The 19,156-nt window shown below is 44.0% G+C and overlaps 1 protein-coding gene across 1 annotated transcript; it reads right to left on the bottom strand.

The window, feature by feature from the left end:
• Positions 1–296: 296 nt before the first annotated feature.
• Positions 297–18,050, bottom strand: DDX18 (DEAD-box helicase 18). Its single transcript, XM_028744402.2, has 14 exons — positions 17,835–18,050; positions 15,959–16,147; positions 14,920–15,066; positions 14,004–14,139; positions 12,811–12,911; positions 12,502–12,701; positions 12,308–12,422; positions 11,659–11,798; positions 8,768–8,929; positions 5,458–5,610; positions 3,826–3,939; positions 2,869–2,925; positions 1,652–1,829; positions 297–964 (listed from the first exon to the last, which is right to left on the bottom strand). The coding sequence occupies exons 1-14, from the start codon at positions 17,971–17,973 to the stop codon at positions 819–821; spliced, it is 1,977 nt and encodes a 658-aa protein (XP_028600235.2). The 5' UTR covers positions 17,974–18,050; the 3' UTR covers positions 297–818.
• Positions 18,051–19,156: the final 1,106 nt, after the last annotated feature.

Here is a 19,156-nt window from a genome sequence, read left to right on the forward strand (position 1 = left end):
AAGCTTTCAATTCAAGGTAAGGTATCACTTTATATACGTCTCGGATAAAGGTTCTCTCTTCTTCAAACATCCTTTATACTTCCAAAAGTTACAAAAAGGCTTTTGAAGCTTTGGAGGAAAAAGGAATTGCCACTTGGGACTGGGTGGGGTGGGGAGAATAATCACCTACAATTTCTAAGCATGGCCCCAGTCGGCTGTCAAACCTCTAAAGAGCTTCTGAACAGCCATGTGGCATAGCAGGCAGACAACCTACATTTACTTTGTAAGAAAACACAAGAGTCTCTGAGTACAAAAACTTAAAGAGTACATAAAAAAGAACTGTATTAATCACCTCTTGCAAAATCTGTGTACATACAGCCTAAAAATTCTGAGAGATGCCAAATCACTTGGGAGTCCATGGAAGAAAATAGAGCACACTTTAAAAAGTGCCACAAAGTCTCAGTGGATAGAGACTTGAGCTCCAATCCATTGTAGTCCTGGAGGACCCCCCAAAGGGTCAGCCAAGACGTATATCAAGAATACTAATATCCTGCACTGCAGAGGGGAAAAGGGGACACAGGAAGAGGCATTCTATTTTCCCGGGTAAGAGAACTGCAGCCAATTCATGTGAGCATAGGCTGGAAGAAGTGGGAAAAGCTAAAAAGGAATCTTCAATGCTTAGGTACAATGATCACAGAGGACTGGACTGTGCCCTAAAAGTGTGTGCTTCAAAGTCTATACCAAATTCTATACTGAATGCACCTTGCTTTGCAGAGAACAGAGTAATTAAGCGAAGGATCACTTTCAAAAGCCATTTCTCTGAACATGGAACGAGCATCTCAGCGGGAAAACTGCCTGCTATCTGATTGTTTCTTGTTAATGTGCTTGAAGATTTTGGATTTCTGGACGTTCTTTGATTTCTGATAGCCAAACCCTCCACCGCCACCTCTTTTTTGCAATCTCTTCCCGTGGCTGCTGTTTACATCTGAGAAAATGGTGTCAAGGAATGCAAGTTCATAAATATGTAATTAGCTTAAGCTATTAAAATTCTAAGGATGGCACCAAGGTCTCTTTTGGGGTGGGGTGGGGGTGGAATCATAGCATTAGCAGTACATTTTCAAAACTAGGTTGCAAGTGTGACAAGGGAGAAGAAAACACCTGTAGAAACTTATCTAGTGACTGCCATCGCTCAGAGTTTTCCAATTAGGTTTTTCTACAGAGAGCAAAGTTAGCCCTCTATTAGATACCATTATTATGTCAAGCTTGTGACTGAAGCAGTCGTGTTCCAAAGGATAGAATAACTGGTCCATGTAAACACAAAGTCAATGGGCATTTTAGGATGCAAACAAGATGGAATGAAACAACAAAAGCAGACCATAATCATTTGCCCTGGCAGGCCCTCCTTAAGAGTAGTGCTATCGCTACACACTGAAAGCTCATGCCCTCCACCTTCTTTTACACACGAAAATGTCATGTTTAAAATCTACACCTGCAGTTCTGAATTTCCAAAACTGCCACTGAACCAGATCTACTACCACCCCACAATCAGGTTTACTGATAAGTGAACAGTTGATCCCAACACAATCTGGTTTACTGATAAGTGAACAGTTGATCCCAACATATCTGAATCTTAGAAAGGGGAAGAAATCAATACTTTGCAACAAAAGGATACTAAGGTCCACAAATGGTGGGACTTTGAAGCCAAAAGAGAGCGCAACCTTGAGCAGATCCAAGTTATTGACGTTGTAGATCTGTTTCAGAGAATGGGAATCATAAGCTCTTATATAGGCTTTGTAAGCTTCTTGGGCAGATTTGTGAAGAAAGTAGTTCTTCTCGATCAATTTTTCCAGCTGAAAATTACAAAGGCAGAAGGAACGTTCAATTATACAGTCACCTAATAAATGAGGAAATGGAACATTTTGCAGGTAACTGACACTGACATTTATCATTTGGAAGAAGAGAGCAATACAGTTGGAATAGTACACACATTTATCAAATTGTAGTTTTCAAAGTTAACAATGCAAGCTCATTATCAAGAAATACTGTTCTTTTCCTTTTTTAAAAAACAAAAATATGTGGCTATAGAATTTGAAAATTAGGTATAAATTTCCTTCATAGAACGAAGTGTGAAAACTCCACATTCTACAGTGGGACTTTTTACCAGGTCTCTGAAAAAATATATATCCTGGTCTCCAACTTACCTACTGCTAAAAATATACACAGCATGTTTCCACTTCCAGGTTTTTAAAAAATATATAATGCCATAGAGGAAAGGCTTCTAAAATCACGCCCCAATGTCAACCTCTCTGATATTAACATCTTGCAGTCAACTCAGTTTACACTCACATGCTGTCATTTTATCCTTCGTAGTGAAATTCTTGTGGGAGGAAGTGCAAAACGACACCAGGGTCTGTTCCAGCTATGGCCCATTCCTCTGCTTGCCCTGAGTCCCTCAGGCCATATACTGTCAACTGCCCTGTGGGAACTGTTATTATTTTACTGTCTTTTCTATTAGAAATCCTTCCATGAGGATGTATAAATATTCTGAGAGGCTACAAATAATCACTAATAAGAAAGACCATAAGGGTACCACTCAGGTGCCTCAACATACGTAAGACACACACTGTTTTATGTTCGGTTTTATAAGTGGGTTGCTACGGTTACTTTAAATGTAGCAGGATTAAAATTCATCCAAATTTAGTTTCACTCACACCTCACAATAGCTTCAAATTTGTGCACTCTGTGTTCTTCTATTATGATTTATTCATTAGATTGCTTTTTGTATTTATTTTTAGTTACCTAGATATGTGGGGTACAAATTTTTCCAAAGAAATAGGTGAAGCAAGCTTAAGAATGCAAGTGGCAGAAACGCTTTTATTTTTATCTTACCTGAGATTGGATGTCAGAAATTTTGGCCCAAGAAAATTCAAATTCATTTAATGGTACCTAAAAGAATAATTAAGAAAATTGTTACATTATATGCGGAAGATACTGAAAAGACAGGTGCTGCTCAAACATCAGTTCTTAACAGAGAGAACTGTCACTAAAAACAAATAGCAGCTGTCTAGAACATATGGAGGCTCACCCCAAATCCCATTCTTCTGCACTTGCTAAATTAGTGTAAATAAAGCAGGTTTTTTTTGGTGATGACAGAAATCCAGCGAGCGATTTCAACACAAAAATGCTTCAAAGAGGAATAGAAATTCATACACAGCATGAGCAGCTGTTTTGTAATCGCATTCTGAAACACCCTCATAACCAAAGACATTTCACATTTCTATACCCAACAGGGGACAATTACTTTGATGCATTCCTATGCAAATGCGTCATGGAAGTTTCCGTATTTGCATAATTCCTGCAAAAGATGTGTTTGTGAGTCATTTTATGGTGGGAAAACAAGCTTATATGAACCCTCTGTGGGCTACCACCAATATATGCAGCAGCACTGCCCTGCCATCTTCACGGTGGTATTGCCGCCATCAAAACCCTCACCATTCTATGCAAAACATACAAAACAAACCATTTTACTGACAACTTATGACCATCCTTGGCATCATGGGAATTAGAAGCTGATTCTGTTTGCTCTGATACTGCTGGATATGCAATGGGACCAACAGCCAGGATATCAAAGCAGGGCATCCATAGCTTGTGTTAAATTTTCTCTACTCCCTTAAACTCCACATGCATAGGATGGAAAGCTTCTTCTAAATTATGCAGTTTCATTACAGCAGCCGCTCTGCAATTCTACTAAGGTTATTTAGTTAAACACTCTTTAGGCAATTAAGGCAGGTAGAAATTATTTGATTAATCATTAAAGCTTAGCTGCAGTGCTCCACACTGACTTACCCTGGCTTGCTTTAGGTAACGCAAGAAACCCAGTTCTTCTGGACGTAAAATCAGCAGAGCATGTCCTCTTCCATTTATACCCCGGGCAGTCCTACCAACACGGTGAATGTATTCCTTTTTAAAAAAAACAATGCGAGAGTAACTAACATTTTTTTACAGTAAACAGAGGCACAACAAAGGGCGCTCATACATAAACAGATCCGCAACTAAACTTACATAAAAGTCTCCTATTCCCCAAATGAAATTCTTATTTACTTCAGTTATGGATTTAGCTTTGATAAAATAAATTAGTAAAAAAAGAGAAAAGCATGGATGCTTTGGAAAAGTATACACAATGGGAAAAATAAAGAACTCTTTCCTTCTGGGCTCCCAATGTCTCACCTAAATGCCACTCTAACTTCCTCTTGAGCATCGCTGGAGCCAGCTATGATTCCAATACTCTCGCCTTATTCAGGCATTCCATGCCCGCCATTATAGAACTGCCTGTGTGAGGACAGGAACATGCTAGCTAGATCTGCTCCCACCCTCGTCATGCCCATGCTACTGGCCTCCACATACTGGAGGGCAAACACCTGCAGCATGAATCCTGCTCCAATCCTGAAAGCTACATGCATGTTTCAGTAAACTGAACATGCAGCAACAAGCAATTTAACTGGAAGGCAGTGTGAAAGTCTGGCCTCTCTCTTCCTGGGATGCTGATGTTTCTGCGCTGATACAAGCCACCCCACATGCCAATAACTATTGGTACTAGTGTTGTGACTTTTGCTACTTAAACAGGTCTTTGGTTCAGCATAGGGATTTGACGATGGAGGGAAGGAAAAGGAAAGCTGAGTAGACAAGAGAAGTGAGGAGCTCTGCCAAGTGCAGAATGGTGCTCTCTGCTCACTATATACAGTAGTACCTCGGGTTACATACGCTTCAGGTTAAATACGCTTCAGGTTACAGACTCCACTAACCCAGAAATATTACCTCGGGTTAAGAACTTTGCTTCAGGATGAGAACAGAAATCGGGCTCCGGCGGCATGGCGGCAGCAGGAGGCCCCATTAGCTAAAGTGGTGCTTCAGGTTGAGAACAGTTTCAGGTTAAGAACGGACTTCCAGAACGAATTAAGTACTTAACCCGAGGTACCACTGTACCAGATTTTCCAGTTCCTTTTATCTTTTTTTTATATATATAGTTTCCTTAGAAGAGTAATCTTGTGCAAATAATTTCCCCCAAAAAGGGGAAAAAAAGAAGAAAACATTCTGAAGGGTCTCAGAAAACAGTCTGAACATACAGGATACAGCAACCCTACAGAAGCAAAACGAAATTGGGTATAATCACTGTATGGGACAGAAACGTATGCGTGCCACCTTGCGCTCCTTGGAGGAAATGTAATGGATAAAATTTAAATGTTAAACTGTGAAGTCAAGCTTAGCAGGGATTTTATTGATGTATTTATGGATGCTCTATTTTTATTCTTATACGCCGTATGCCACCTTGCTATATTATAAGTGCGTGCTATAAATATGCATAAATAAATATATTAAGATTTGCGGTCTCATTTAGTTTCAGGAACACAGGGGAATTTCTTAGGTGGGTTAAATCCACAGCGTCTCTGAAAACATATATCTTTCAGGAAATCGTACTACCTTTGGATCATCTGGTGGGTCATACTGAACAATCCAGTCAACCTCCGGAATGTCCAGTCCTCGAGCAGCCACATCTGTGCACAAAAGTATTCCAGAATCTGCATTGCAGAACTGGAAAAATGTCGTTGTGCGCTTCGTTTGCTTCTGCTTGCCCTAGAAGAAAGTGAGATGTTCAAGATGAGGTTCATAAGCAACTATGGGATTCTCCAGAAAGAGCCTGAAAGCCAACACCTCCCTATAATGTACATGCATCACACCGCATGAATAGCAACCTGGCTACAAATATATCAGAATTATGTCAAAAATTATACTGCCAAACCAACCCCAAATCTGTTACAAAGCCATAACTAGGTGTGAACAAGTGTCAGAACCACCACTGTGTGGGAAGTAATCTGTGATATATTATGCACAGCCAAATAAATAGTGCTTGTTAATTCTTGCAAGAATCCTGTAAAGAAAGGCCTGTATTAAAGGTAAAGGGACCCCTGACCATTAGGTCCAGTCGTGACCGACTCTGCGGTTGCGGCGCTCATCTTGCTTTATTGGCTGAGGGAGCCGGCGTACAGCTTCCGGGTCATGTGACCAGCATGACTAAGCTGCTTCTGGCGAACCAGAGCAGCGCACGGAAACGCCGTTTACCTGCCCGCCGGAGCGGTACCCATTTATCTACTTGCACTCTGATGTGCTTTCAAACTGCTAGGTTGGCAGGAGCAGGGACCGAGCAACGGGAGCTCACCCCGTCGCGAGGATTCGAACCACCGACCTTCTGATCGGCAAGTCCTAGGCCAGGGGTCTGCAACCCGCGGCTCCGGAGCCGCATGTGGCTCTTTTACATCTTTGCCGCGGCTCCGGGGCAGATACTAGCGAGGGGAGGAGGCGCATTGTGCGCCCCGACACTCCTCACTGTGGCGGGCGCTGTACTGGCTGTGACGTCGCATGGGGGCTGTGCGTGCGTTAGTCACGCACTGTCCCGACGTCACCTTCCTGCCCGCTGTCAGATCGCGGCTCCGGAGATATATTTGTTTTAAATGTCGCAATGGTTTTGCGGCTCCCAGTTGTTGTTTTTTCTTCGGAAACGGGTCCAAGTGGCTCTTTTTGTCTTAAAGGTTGCAGACCCGTCCTAGGCTCTGTGGTTTAACCCACAGCGCCACCCGTGTCCCTAAGGCCTGTATTACTATCCCCATACTGCAGCCAGTATGCTAAGGCTCTGTAGTTTGCATAAAACCACTTCAGCAAATCCATGCCTAAGGTAAGATTTAGATCAGAGAATCTAAAGCTTACACTTTTAGCCACCACATAAAATCAGAAGAAATGTCCAGCATGGGAAAAGGCAGCAACTGCTGCTTTTTATGAGAAAATGCAAAAAGAGCAGCCTACAGTAGGAAGACTGTGAGAGAGACCTGAGTGCAACAGTACTTTCCTCACTTGCAATTCCCAGAAACTGGCATTCAGAGACACACTCCAACATGGGAGGCAGAGCATAGCCATTGAGAGTAGCACTTCAAGACTGATTTATGTTGCATATCACACTTTCTACTTCAGTGGGGAAATAACAAAAAAAGTATTGAACTATAAAAAATCTCCAGGTAGATGGTTAGAGACGTTGTCCAATAACACATGGTTAAGTCTGCATTCTCCTCTCCCTGACCCCACAGAAATCTATGGTACACCTTTTTTGGTGAACCTGTTTTGGGGTGTAAAGAAAACCAGCAGCAGCTCATACAATAAAACTTCCTTAACCAACCTAGTGCCCTCCAAATGTTTTAGACTACAATTCCCATTAGTCTCAGCCAGCATGGCGTGCTAATTGGAGTTGTATTCCAGAGAGGTTATAGTAAAACCCGCACACAGGAATGGGTTCTACCAAAAATAAAAAACCTCTGCTGTGGAATGGTTGTTAAACTGTTGCACAAATCTGCCCGGAAGTTCTTTGTTGCAATGACACATTTCAGTGGAAATACTCAGGGCCTTCCAGGTTAGGTAAACTGGCAGAATATGAATAAATAAAACAGAAAAAAGTCTGTTTATGGGAGAGAATGAAAAACTCCCCCCCTTCTTTCTAAAAAGTGCACAGTATTGCAGTTAATTTAGTAAATTCTACCTGAATAGTCATTTTTGTGTTAATTTAAGAAGAAACAAAGGATGCTCTGCTTCTTCCACAGTATGGGCACTGGGGGGGGGGGGAGGGATCACTTTACTACATTAATGCAGACACACTTAAAATGGTTAACTGTCAGCTAACAACATTCTAACAAACAACTTCAACCTTGCTGACAAAACCGAGTTCTTCACATAAGCATTTTAAAGGCAGGTTTAAGAGAAAGGTTCCGCTGATGACATTTAAAGGTTAATTTATGACTCCATTGCTGAAATCTTGCTGAGATGCTGACATTCTTGTTATGCACTCTCAGGCTTCATAAAAGGCCACCTGCAATTTACAGTAACTTCAAAGCTACATGCATTATTCAAGCTTGCAAGTCGGCTCAAAACGCCCAGCTGTAGATGCAAAAGGGGTCTCATGATAGCATAGAGCAGGGTCAATTTCTTGCCAAAAAGAGGGGCAATTGAAATTATTCACAGTGTGCCCTAGAAGTCCCATAAGTCTGAGATCAGCTGTCAGTTAAAGATGGCACTTAGCTGGCCAAAGTTTTTGTAAATATACTGGTTGAACACTGTCAAAATGCCTTACAGTGGTTCTCAACCTGTGGGTCCCCAAATGTTGTTGGACTACAACTCCCATCATCCCTGAGCTCTGGCCTTGCTAGCTAGGGGTGATAGGAGTTGTAGTTCAACAACATCTGGGGACCCACAAGTTGAGAAAGTCTGGCTTATAACATTGATCACATCATAATGACCGCTAAGCTATTGGTTTGCTTAAAACATGGTTCATTTAACTGGACACCAGCACCTTCCTTTAGGTGAGCAGGGAAACAAACTATGGAGCAGCTGGCTTAGCGTTGCTTAAACCAGCCCTTTTGGTTTCTTTCTCTCAAAGAAACCATGAATGAGCAGGGAAGCCAAGAACGAACCTTGGCAATAGATTGTGGGAGTACTCGAGCGGCATATATCAGCATGCATCTCATGGACAGTTAAACAAATAATACTTCACAGCTTCGCATTACCTCTGAACGCAGCCAGTGAAAAGGGAGCACGCAATAACTCACAAGTGACGGATTACTGCTAGATTCTGGTTTATCAGATTATCAGCTTTATGCATATTAACCCAAAATAAATAATGAGTGATCAAAACAGTCATGGATAAACACGGCCAGTTTTAAAGTAGATTGTCATTTCCAAAACATATACTTACGTGAATGGCCAGGACCGGGAGATCAATGTAGTTAAGAAGTTCATAATGGTACTTCACAGACATACATGAAGAGAAGAACACCATCAGCTTTTTCTTCCGATTCTTCTTAAGGAAAGTGAAAAGCAGGAGGAACCTCTTTTCTGAAGGGCACACTACGTAACCCTAAAAATGATTGGGAAAATGGTTTTATGTACATATAGCCTTCTACAGTGCTATTTCTAACAACTTCCAAACAGAAGCATACTCTACCAAAATGCACCCAAAGAATTGTGTTCTGATAACCCCTTTCCTAATCTCTTACTTGTGAAAAACAAAATTTTGACCAGAAGTGAAAGTGTGTGGTTGATTCCCTTGGACTAAAGGAAAGGGATCAAATAGGGGTTTTAAAAACAAGCAAACTCGATTCCAATGCTATTCATCTGCCAGTAGAAAAGGCACCACTGGCAGAATGGATTCCCCTTTCCTTCTGCAACTCCCCCCTGCCCGCTGTGATGGCAAAATCTGCTCTGGAGGGTTGGATAACCCTCTGTAGAAGACTGGGGGCTGCAGGAAGAAAGACATCCCATCATAGAAAACAGTTACGTTTTCTTACAGTTCCATCCTATGCACATTTGCCAGCAATCCAACTAAATTCAGTGGGATTTTCCAGTGAACATGTTCAAAAATTATGGTCTTAGAAAATGTCAGGCCACCTGAATAAAGATTTCAGTGAAATGTGGGTTTTACTTTTAAGCCCCTTAAATTCTATTTTCCTTACAAAAAAGGACTATAAAGAGAATCTGCATGAGTACAATTAAAGTTTACCCCAACTAATGTTCATCTATTCCTGCAGTTTTTGTAGGAATGACTTTTTAAGGCTAGTCACTGCCAACTCTGTTATCCTTTCGGTGCCAGGCAAAGATGGTTCCCGCCCCCCCCCCAAATCGCTTGGGCAGCACCTGCCTTTAATGTGACTGTTTTTTTATCTTCTTTATCCTAATTGCAAATTGTTTTGAGACTTTAGTAGGAAGCAATATACAAATTTAATAAACCTAAGCCCAATCTAAATCTGGTATAAGACCATTCCAAGTGAGATAGTAGACAATTAATATCTTCAGGCAGCAGCATGGAATCCACACTATTTCAAAGCTGCACTTAGCTGTAATTATGCCACTGCAGGTGCATAGGAATCAGGTTTGTTATGGAATCAGCTGTAAGCTGTAATTAGAAACATTATGTACACTGGCTGAACCTGAACTTGGATGCAGATCTCAATGTTTGGGTTTGCATGTAGCAATTATTTATTAAGATCCTAGGGCAGGCTACAGCAATATAATATACAATTATATATGCTACAGTAGAATAAAAAAAAACACAAGCAAAACCATTATAACCAGAGCAGAACAATACAAATTCAGCAAGTGCTGGGTCCCACAAAACAAAAGGCATTAACTGTCCAAAGTTCAGAGTGAAGTTACAGCTTCAGCATATGGTGAAAGCTATACAATGAAGATGCTAGATCAGGCGTAGGCAAACCTGGCCCTCCAGATGTTTTGGGACTACAATTCCCATCATCCCTGACCACTGGTCCTGTTAGCTAGGGATGATGGGAGTTGTAGTCCCAAAACATCTGGAGGGCCGGGTTTGCCTATACCTGTGCTAGATGCATGTCTGTGGAACTATATGTGGTCAACAATAAAAGCTTATGAAACAACAACAAGCCATGGTTTAAAAGTGTGGTCTAGTCATGGTGAACAAACCCTGGTTAAGGCACTGAGCTGGATTGGGCCAATTGAATTAAACCATAACTTAAGAGTTACAGTGGTACCCCGCAAAACGAACGCCTCGCAAGACGGAAAACCCGCTAGATGAAAGGGTTTTCCGTTTTGGAGGCGCTTTGCAAAACAAATTTCCCTATGGGCTTGCTTCGCAAGACGAAAGCCCATAGGGAAATCTCCGGGGACCTCTTTTAAATGCTAGCGGTGGGGAGCAAAGCCTTCCCCCCCCCCTCCGGCCTTCAGAAGAGGTCCAGGAAGGCTGGCGGGGGCCGAAAGGCTTTGCTCCCCACCGCCAGCATTTTAAAAGCAGTCCGGGATAGCAGGGAAGCGCTTCCCGCTATCCTGGACGGCTTTTGAAGGCAGGAGAGGTCCGCGAAGCCTGGGCGCGCTGATCTCAGCGCGCGCAGGCTTCGGCATGCCGGCAACTCTCCGCAAGCAGCGGCAGCGCTGCCGCTGCTTGCGGAGAGGTCCGCAAAGCCTTGGCCGGACAGCTTTTGAAGGCAGGCGGGGGGGAGCAAAGACTTTCGCCCCCGTCAGCCTTCAGAAGAGGTCCAGGACCTCTTCTGAAGGCTGGCGGGGGGCAAAAGTCTTTGTCCCCCCTGCCTGCCTTCCCAGGGGCTTTTAAATCGCCCCGGACAGCGGAGAAGTCCTCCGCTGTCCCGGGGCGATTTTAAAATGCCGCCCGCCAGCATTTTAAGATCGCCCCGGACAGCGGAGAAGCCCTCCGCTGTCCCAGGGTTTTTTAAAATGCTGGGGGTGGGAAGAAAAGCCCTTGTCCCCCCCCCCCCCAGACTTCAGAAGAGGTCGGGGGACAGACTGTCCCCGGACCTGGTCTGAAGTCGGTTTCCCTAGGAACTCATTAATTGATTTTCAATGCATTCCTATGGGAAACCGTGCATCGCAAGACGAAAAACTCGCAAGAAGAAAAAACTTGCGGAACGAATTAATTTCGTCTTGCGAGGCACCACTGTACATGAGAACCAGGACAATATGAAAAACAAAGGGCACCTGGAGAAAGTGAAATCTGATAAAAGCAGAAAAATGAGTGTCCAGGACAGTAAAAATGAAACAAACTCTGCTAAGAAGCTAATGTATCTTTCTATTCCACCACCACCACCATCACTTGATAGTTACCTGTTCAAGCCCATCTACAGTTGCTGTCTCTTTATTGTCATCAACCCCAACATACAATGGCTCCTTTTTTAGAGAAATCTTGGCCAGGTCTTCAACTTTACGGGTTTGTGTAGCAGAGAACAGCATGGTCTGCCTACGCTCTGGGAGGGAGAAAAGGAAGCAACTTCAACTGAATGGATTACAGCAACAGACCTTGAATGAAATAAAACACACTAATGCTATGAGAAACACACTTGCTCTTTGTATAACCTGGATATTTCTAAAATTAGCCGGTCACGGGGTTTTTCCAACTAAGAGCCAAATTATTTCATAGCAGTCCAGTTTTGAAGTAGAAGCACACCAAAAACATTATTATTTATTAGCAAGTGTTGATGCAGATATGCCTACTTGGGAGTAAGATCCACTGAACACAGTGGAAGTAATTTCTAAGTAAATATGCATGGGATTACTCTGCAAATGTTACTATCCAGCCCGCTGTAAGGAAGGCACATCCATTTAAAATTCTGTACGGTGCTTAAAATGAAAACGCAAGAGACACTGAAGAAGTGAGCAAGAACTGCAAAAAATAAAAATAAAGTGTTTTGGGACCGCCGCTCTCCCTGCCATCTCAAGAAAGAAAGAATGAGGACAATTTGAATGTTTGTCTTACTTGGTAGGAGCTTAATGATCTGTTTCATTTCTTCCTCAAATCCCACTTCTAAGATTCTATCTGCCTCATCGATCACCAGGCACTGCAGGTTCTTGAACATAAACCCTGGAGTATTCTGCAAGGCATTTAAACAGTGTCACCAGCTATCACAAGGCACACAAAATAAGCTCTGAGCTACGCACTCCTCTTCCTACCTGCATATGGTCCAGAAGCCTGCCTGGAGTTGCCACAATGATGTTAATGCCATTTGCAAGTTTCTGTGCCTCGGCAGATCTATTACTGCCTCCCATTATCAGGCCATAAGTGTGGACGTGATGAGTCATCAGTTCTTTGAGGACACCATAGGTCTGCATGGCAAGTTCCCGAGTAGGCGAAAGGATGAGGACGCCCGTTCCTGGAAGGGGGCAGAGGGAAAGATGCAAAAAGGAGACCATAATGGCAAACAATTATCCCCAACTTTATCTTCAGACTTTCAAGTGAGAAGGCAATGCAGAAAATCTTACCATTCCTGGGCATGAATTTTAACTTGTAGATGAGTTCTATGGCTGGAATAAGAAATGCCAGAGTTTTGCCACTGCCGGTTTTTGCTGCTGCTAGAATATCTCTGCAGATAAAATAAGTACAAAGAACTGAATTTAGGAGCAGGAAAGCTGAAACAATTTAAAGTCAAATAAGAATAATTTTGAAGGTAAAAATTATAAATAAATTATAAATTGTGTTTATGCATGCCTAGGCAAAAGTAAGTCCCACTGAGCTTATTTCTAGGCATAGGATTGCTGCCTAAACCAGTGTTTCCCAACCTTGTGCCTCCAGATGTTTTTGGCCTACAACTCCCATCATCCCTGACTAGCAAGACCAGTGGCAAGGGATGATGGGAATTGTAGGCCAAAAACAGCTGGAGGCACAAGGTTGGGAAACACTGGCCTAAACTACATTATTACATACGACACAGAAAATCGTTTTCCAAAATACATAAGTGGAACTACTTGAAGCTGTCACTATTTTAATTTTCCACCACAACCTTAACTGATTTTAATGTGGAATGCTTTAATACAATGCTCACAACCCAGCAATGAGATAGAAAGAAATGCAGCCTGATCCTATAAGCAATTATTCAAATTAAGTCCCATGGGGCGATATCCAATTGTGATGCCCCATTTGTGTATCAGACTGTTCCTTGTGCAAACAGGCCCTGCTCTTCCTCTCCTTTCCCTTACAGATGTGCGTTTCCCTGTTCCATATGGTGTGTTTGGGAGTCGTGCTAAATATTACCCCTGCATTCACTGGGCTCTTATCCGGCTAGTATGCACAAGATAGCAACCCCAGTAACAGCACGCGGGGTGGGGAGGAGAGGAGAAATCATTCTGTGGCTATCCGAGAGCTATCTCCTTAGTTACTTTGCATTCATAGGAACATACAAAGAGCGCTGTCGGATCAGGCTAATGGGCCATCTAGTCCAGCATTCTGTTCTCAGTGGCCAACCAGATGCCTCAGGGAAACCCACATGCAGAATCTGAGCACATGATCACTCTCCCCTCCTGTGATCTCCAGCAACGGGTGCTCAGAAGCATTGCTGCGTCCAGTTGTGGAGGCAGAACACAGCTATCATGGCTAGTTGCCATTGATACAATTACCAAAAAACAAAACAAAAAGAGTCCATACAAAACACACCTGCCTTCCACAAGTCATTTCTTACCTGCCTTCCACAAGTGGTTTAATACTTTTATGTTGAATTTCTGTCATGTGCGTAAAGCCCATGTCAGCTATTCCTTTCAACGTGTTCTCACTGACAAGGCCATTAAGGGAAGCAAAGGACGTATCCTCAAAAGCACCTGAAGGCAGAAATGATCTTGGTCAGTTTCCATTGACAACATGCCAAAATAAATAGCAACAAACCCTTATTAAAGTAGAACAAAGCTGGTCTTTCAATATCAAATTTCATTTCTGCACACCACGGAAAATTCTTACGACAGCTAACTTATCCAGCCTCAGTACACACAACTTTCTCTGGAATCATCTGACCACCAAATAAGCTTAGCGTATTGCTGAGATGGTTTAATTTTTCCACATACAAAAGCCACATTGCAGCAATGCCTGAAGGAGTTGCACATATATCTCTTGGCTTGAGTTGTGCAGATTGACATGGGAAAGTTCCACATGTCTGGGCAATTTAAGGCTACAATGCTACGTACAATCATACACAGCCTGGGAACTGGCACCGTAAAGGGACATTCCTCCTGCCCACCCCACCTTCCACTCTAGCCAATGTGAATGCTGGGGCTGCAGACATAGCGTGAGCTGCACTGCTCCATCAAGCCTTGCCACTGCTGACCAAGGGTTAGTGCTGCAGCCGGGTGCCAAAACAAGGATAACTTGATCTCCAAGATGAACAGAAATCAAAATCCAGAGCCCTGGAGGCCAGTCCAATAAATCTCACTGAGTTCAATGAAATTTACTCCCAAGGGTCAGTCCACAGACAATAAGTGAAACTACCAATTGACTTAACGTTCGCTTTAAAAAAGAGAAAACCCAGTACCATCTGAACATTTTGATATACAAAATCTCACTAAACAAGAAACAGAACAAAGAAGTGGGGTGTGTGAGGAGCTTGCCTGTTAGTCCTAGAGGCAAAGAAGGGCCATCAGCATCTTCAGACACTTCTTTCTCTTCCAGACTTTCACCACTTTCTTCTTTGGGCTCCCCATTTAAGGTCTCTTCTTCCTCAGTGCATTCTTCCTCCATTTTTGCTTTCTTAGTCTCTGTGTATACACAATGCATGGAAATCAATTAATGTCAACACGGGACATGTACATATGAACTAGCAGTCTGCAGCAAGAATCTATATGGCAGTCAGTGTAGTTGGTATATTCATTGAAAGGGCCAGGGGAAGAATTCCACGTTGTTGATCTCTGGTTTTAGCATTTAAACTATGGACAAAAATGTACTTATGCCACATATAAACCACCACCAAAGTTTCTGCATCTAAGCTGCAAGAGGGGGGAAAAGCTAGTTCTGCACTATGTGGAGTAGTTACCTAGAAAGCAGAAGAGAATGAAGAAGAAAACAGAGAATTCAGAATTGTGTTGCTCAATCAGATGAACAGCCAGTTTATCTACTGCTCTTTCAATATGGGCTAACTAAGAAGTCCCAGAAAGTAACAAGACAACACTGTGGTATTAGCCACTGGCCGCATTCCCACATCATGGAGAACCAGTTTTAGCCTACAAGGCCTCCCCATCTGCCCTACACACAACATCAGCTGCAGGCGAGGTAAGGCTCTGCCTTCAAAGGAACAATCAGATCTTAAAGTGGGCTTGATTGTTGTTTTTCTGGGGCAAGGTGCATTCCCATCTGCCCATCAGCTGATGAGTGTGCGCCTTGCTCTAGGAGGTGGAAAAGGTTTCCATTCAACAGAAGCTGCTTCTCCCTCCCAGTGCTGCTCTTTGAAGAAGCTTCACACTTGCAAGGCACTGGTGCTACTTCTTTAAACTTTGAAACCAGACGAGGTAAACTTTGAAACGGCACAAGGCAACTTACAAAGCATAGAACTGGCAATCCCCTTGCACTGTAGTTCCCAAGCACCTAACAGGCAACTGTTGGGCACCTGAGTACCCCATTTTTACAACTGGATAAAAGTAAGAGATATAATACCATTTTCTGTATCAGCCACAATTTTTCTTTTCTTCTTTTTTTTCTTCTTTTTCAACTCAGGCTGTGTGTTTCCAGCCTCACCATTGTTTGGTGTTACTTTAGTCTGTTCCACAGCCTCTGTTTTTTGTTCTTCAGCTGCTGCTTCTGAGATGCTGGAAAAGTCTTCCGCGATGCCCTCAACTGTTGCTCCTAATGAGACAGACAATAATAAATCAAAGCAATGTCTGATACCATTTAAGAAACAACAACAACAACTTCACATATGAATTCTAAGGGCCAGATCACATTCATAGCTCCTCCAGTTAATTACTACTGGTGCATACACTCTCTCTATTGGACCCAGTGGACAACCTCTTCTTGCTCACAAAAAGTAAGTGCGCACATGTTTTAGAAAGAAAGGATATTGTAGAGCTGGAAAAGATTCAGAGAATGCCAACCAAATACGATCAAGGGGATGGAATGACTCCTCTACAAGAGTTGCAGCACTTGTGGCTTTTTAGTTTAGAGCAGGGGTGTCCAACCAGTAGATCCCGATGTACCAGTAGATCCCTGGCTGATCCTAGTAGATCACAGGATCCTTATCATGCACAAAAAGTTACGGAGGGGAAAGCTTAAAAATTCTGTGCAATCCTCCTTTAGGAGGGCATTTCCCTCCTAAAAAAAGCTCAACAATTCTGGGCAATCCATCCACCCCATGCATGCTCCTCCCCCTCCAATGACAATGGGTAGATCACTGCCAGTTTTTTTATACTGCGAGTAGATCACAGTCTCTCGGGAGTTGGACATGTCTGGTTTAGAGAAAAGGTGAGTGACATGACATGAGTTTATAAAATTACACATGGCATGGAGGAAGTGCATAGTTTCTCTCCCTCTCTCACAACTCTAGAACTTGGGGAAGGGTTACAGCTCAGTGGTAGAGTAACTATCTGCCTTGATAGCAGAAGGCCCTGCATTCAATCCCCAACACCATCTCCAGATAGGGTTGGTAGAGACTCTAGCCTGAAACCCCAGACAACCGCTGTCAGTCAGTGTACACAATACTGAGCAAGCTGGTCTGGCTCGATATAAGGCAGTCTTCCTATGTTATTATGACCTGAAACTGAATGTTGCAATATTTAGGGTAGACAAAAGAAAGCACCTCCTCATGCGGTGCATAGTTAAAACTATGGAAGTTGCTCCCACAGGAGGCGGAGCCAGCCACCAACCCATCTGTCCTTAAAAGAGGATTAGACAAATTCCTGGAGGAATCTGCTTCTTCCTCCATTGGCCATGAAGACTATGCTCTGCCTCCATGGTCAGAGGCAGTCAAACATCTGAATACCAGTTGCCCCAAAACACAGGAGAGCCCTCATGTGTTCGAATCTTGCTTACTCACACAGCCCCTTGGCCAGCCACCTTGAGAACAGGATGCTAAACTTAACTGGGCCATTGGCCTGATTCAGCGGGCTATGCTATTCTCACGTTCTTAAATACAAAGACACACACTGTCTTTACGCCGGAAGCGGCGGAGCCGGCGCACGAGAGCCTGATCTGGGCACAATACATGTGTGTGTGTGTGTGACGGAGCCACGTATCCCCTTTTGACGCCAGGCAAATACATTCCTCTTTTCCCAGGCCTTTGGCTAACTCAATAATCTATTACCCTTTTAAGCTGTTTGGGGGGGGTTTGCTGTTTTTGCTCGTTACACTGTAATGTACTTTTTTGCGTCTTTATACAGCCACCCGCCCTGTGGCCCCCGGATGAAGGGCAGCGTAGAAACCCAATACACCAACGCACAAATGAAACAGAAAAAGCCCGCCCCTGGTCTCCCCTCCTTCCCTCTAGCTTCCCTTCGGGGCGCCCGTGTCCCTGTCTCCCCGCCGGCCGCCGTCTTACCGGAGGGCCCGGGGCCCATCGCGCCGTCCGCCGCCCCCGCCGCTTGCCGGGCCAAGTTGCGCTGGCGAATCTTGAGGTTGCGCTTGTGGAGCTTCTTGCGTAGCAGTCGCATCGGCAGGTTCCCGGTATTGGCCGCCATGGCTGCGGAGACCGAACGCCACCGCCGACCCCACGTGCGCAGAGGGAAAGGGAGGCAGGAAAAAGGAAGGAGCAGTCGGAAGCGGCGGAGGCCGGCGCACGAGAGCTTCCGGTGCCCATTCGCTTCCCTCCTTCCGCCCCAAAGGGTCCGGTTGCAGCGGCCTCTCGAGGCTCGGAGGAAGAAGCGCAGGCAGCTGGGAAGTGAAAGCGCGCAGGGTTCTCCCCGCTTCTCCTCTTCCTCAGAGCTCGGTCTTTCAATGGAAGTTGAACCAGAGAGCAAAGCCACATTCTGCAGCTGTCCGCTCAATGCCCTGGTGCTACAGACACACTTACCTGGGAGCAAGTCTCGTTGGACTCAACGGGACTGACTTTTGAGCAGACAGACACACGCACTGGACTGCTTTTGCGGAGCCAAGACGGCATTGCCGGTTTGCTTAGCGATGCTAAGATGCCCTGTGCCATCCCCGACTGCTGCTGCTGCTGCTGCTGCTGCTGCCAATGGTCATTTTGCATGCAATCTGAGCGCCGTTCGCTTTTTGCATTTCGGCGCTCTTTAACCTTAACCTTTCTATTCGCTATGCCCCCGTAAGCGTAGATCACACTCAATGCATCTAATGAAGTGGGTTTTTACCCACACAAAAATCATGCCAAATAATAAATATCTGCAAGACTGCCTCGTTTTTGCTAGGCAGATGAACCCAGCTACAAGGTGTCAGTTCTTATCTTCAAGCCCTAGCTATGTAGCAAAGCAGGCCCCAGTATGCACATAAAGCACCAGAGAGGTATGTAAACTGGTTCAAGCAGTGGTGTAGCGTGGGTTGTCAGCACCCGGGGCAAGGCAAGTAATTTGCGCCCCCTAACTCTCACTCTGAGTGAGTGAGCCAGGTAGGGGCAGAGAGCTGCGAGCGCGCCCCCCCAGATGTTGCGGCCTGTGCGGCCACCCCCCCTGCACCCCCCACGCTACGCCACTGGGTTCAAGGACAATATTGTTCAAAGTTCAGACATATACTGGCAGGAGGTGCTCTTAATATTCATGGGCAAAGTTAATGCAGGCTAATGAATCATTTATGTTTATTATATGAACAATTTTTTTTTCTTTCAAAAAGCAAAGGGAACTTTGTGGTTTTTAGGACCAAACGAAAGTATCACAGAATAGTGAGGAAGCTTTTCATAAGCTCATAGAA

This window comes from Podarcis muralis, chromosome 1, assembly GCF_964188315.1.
Source record: "Podarcis muralis chromosome 1, rPodMur119.hap1.1, whole genome shotgun sequence".
Classification (NCBI taxonomy): domain Eukaryota; kingdom Metazoa; phylum Chordata; class Lepidosauria; order Squamata; family Lacertidae; genus Podarcis; species Podarcis muralis.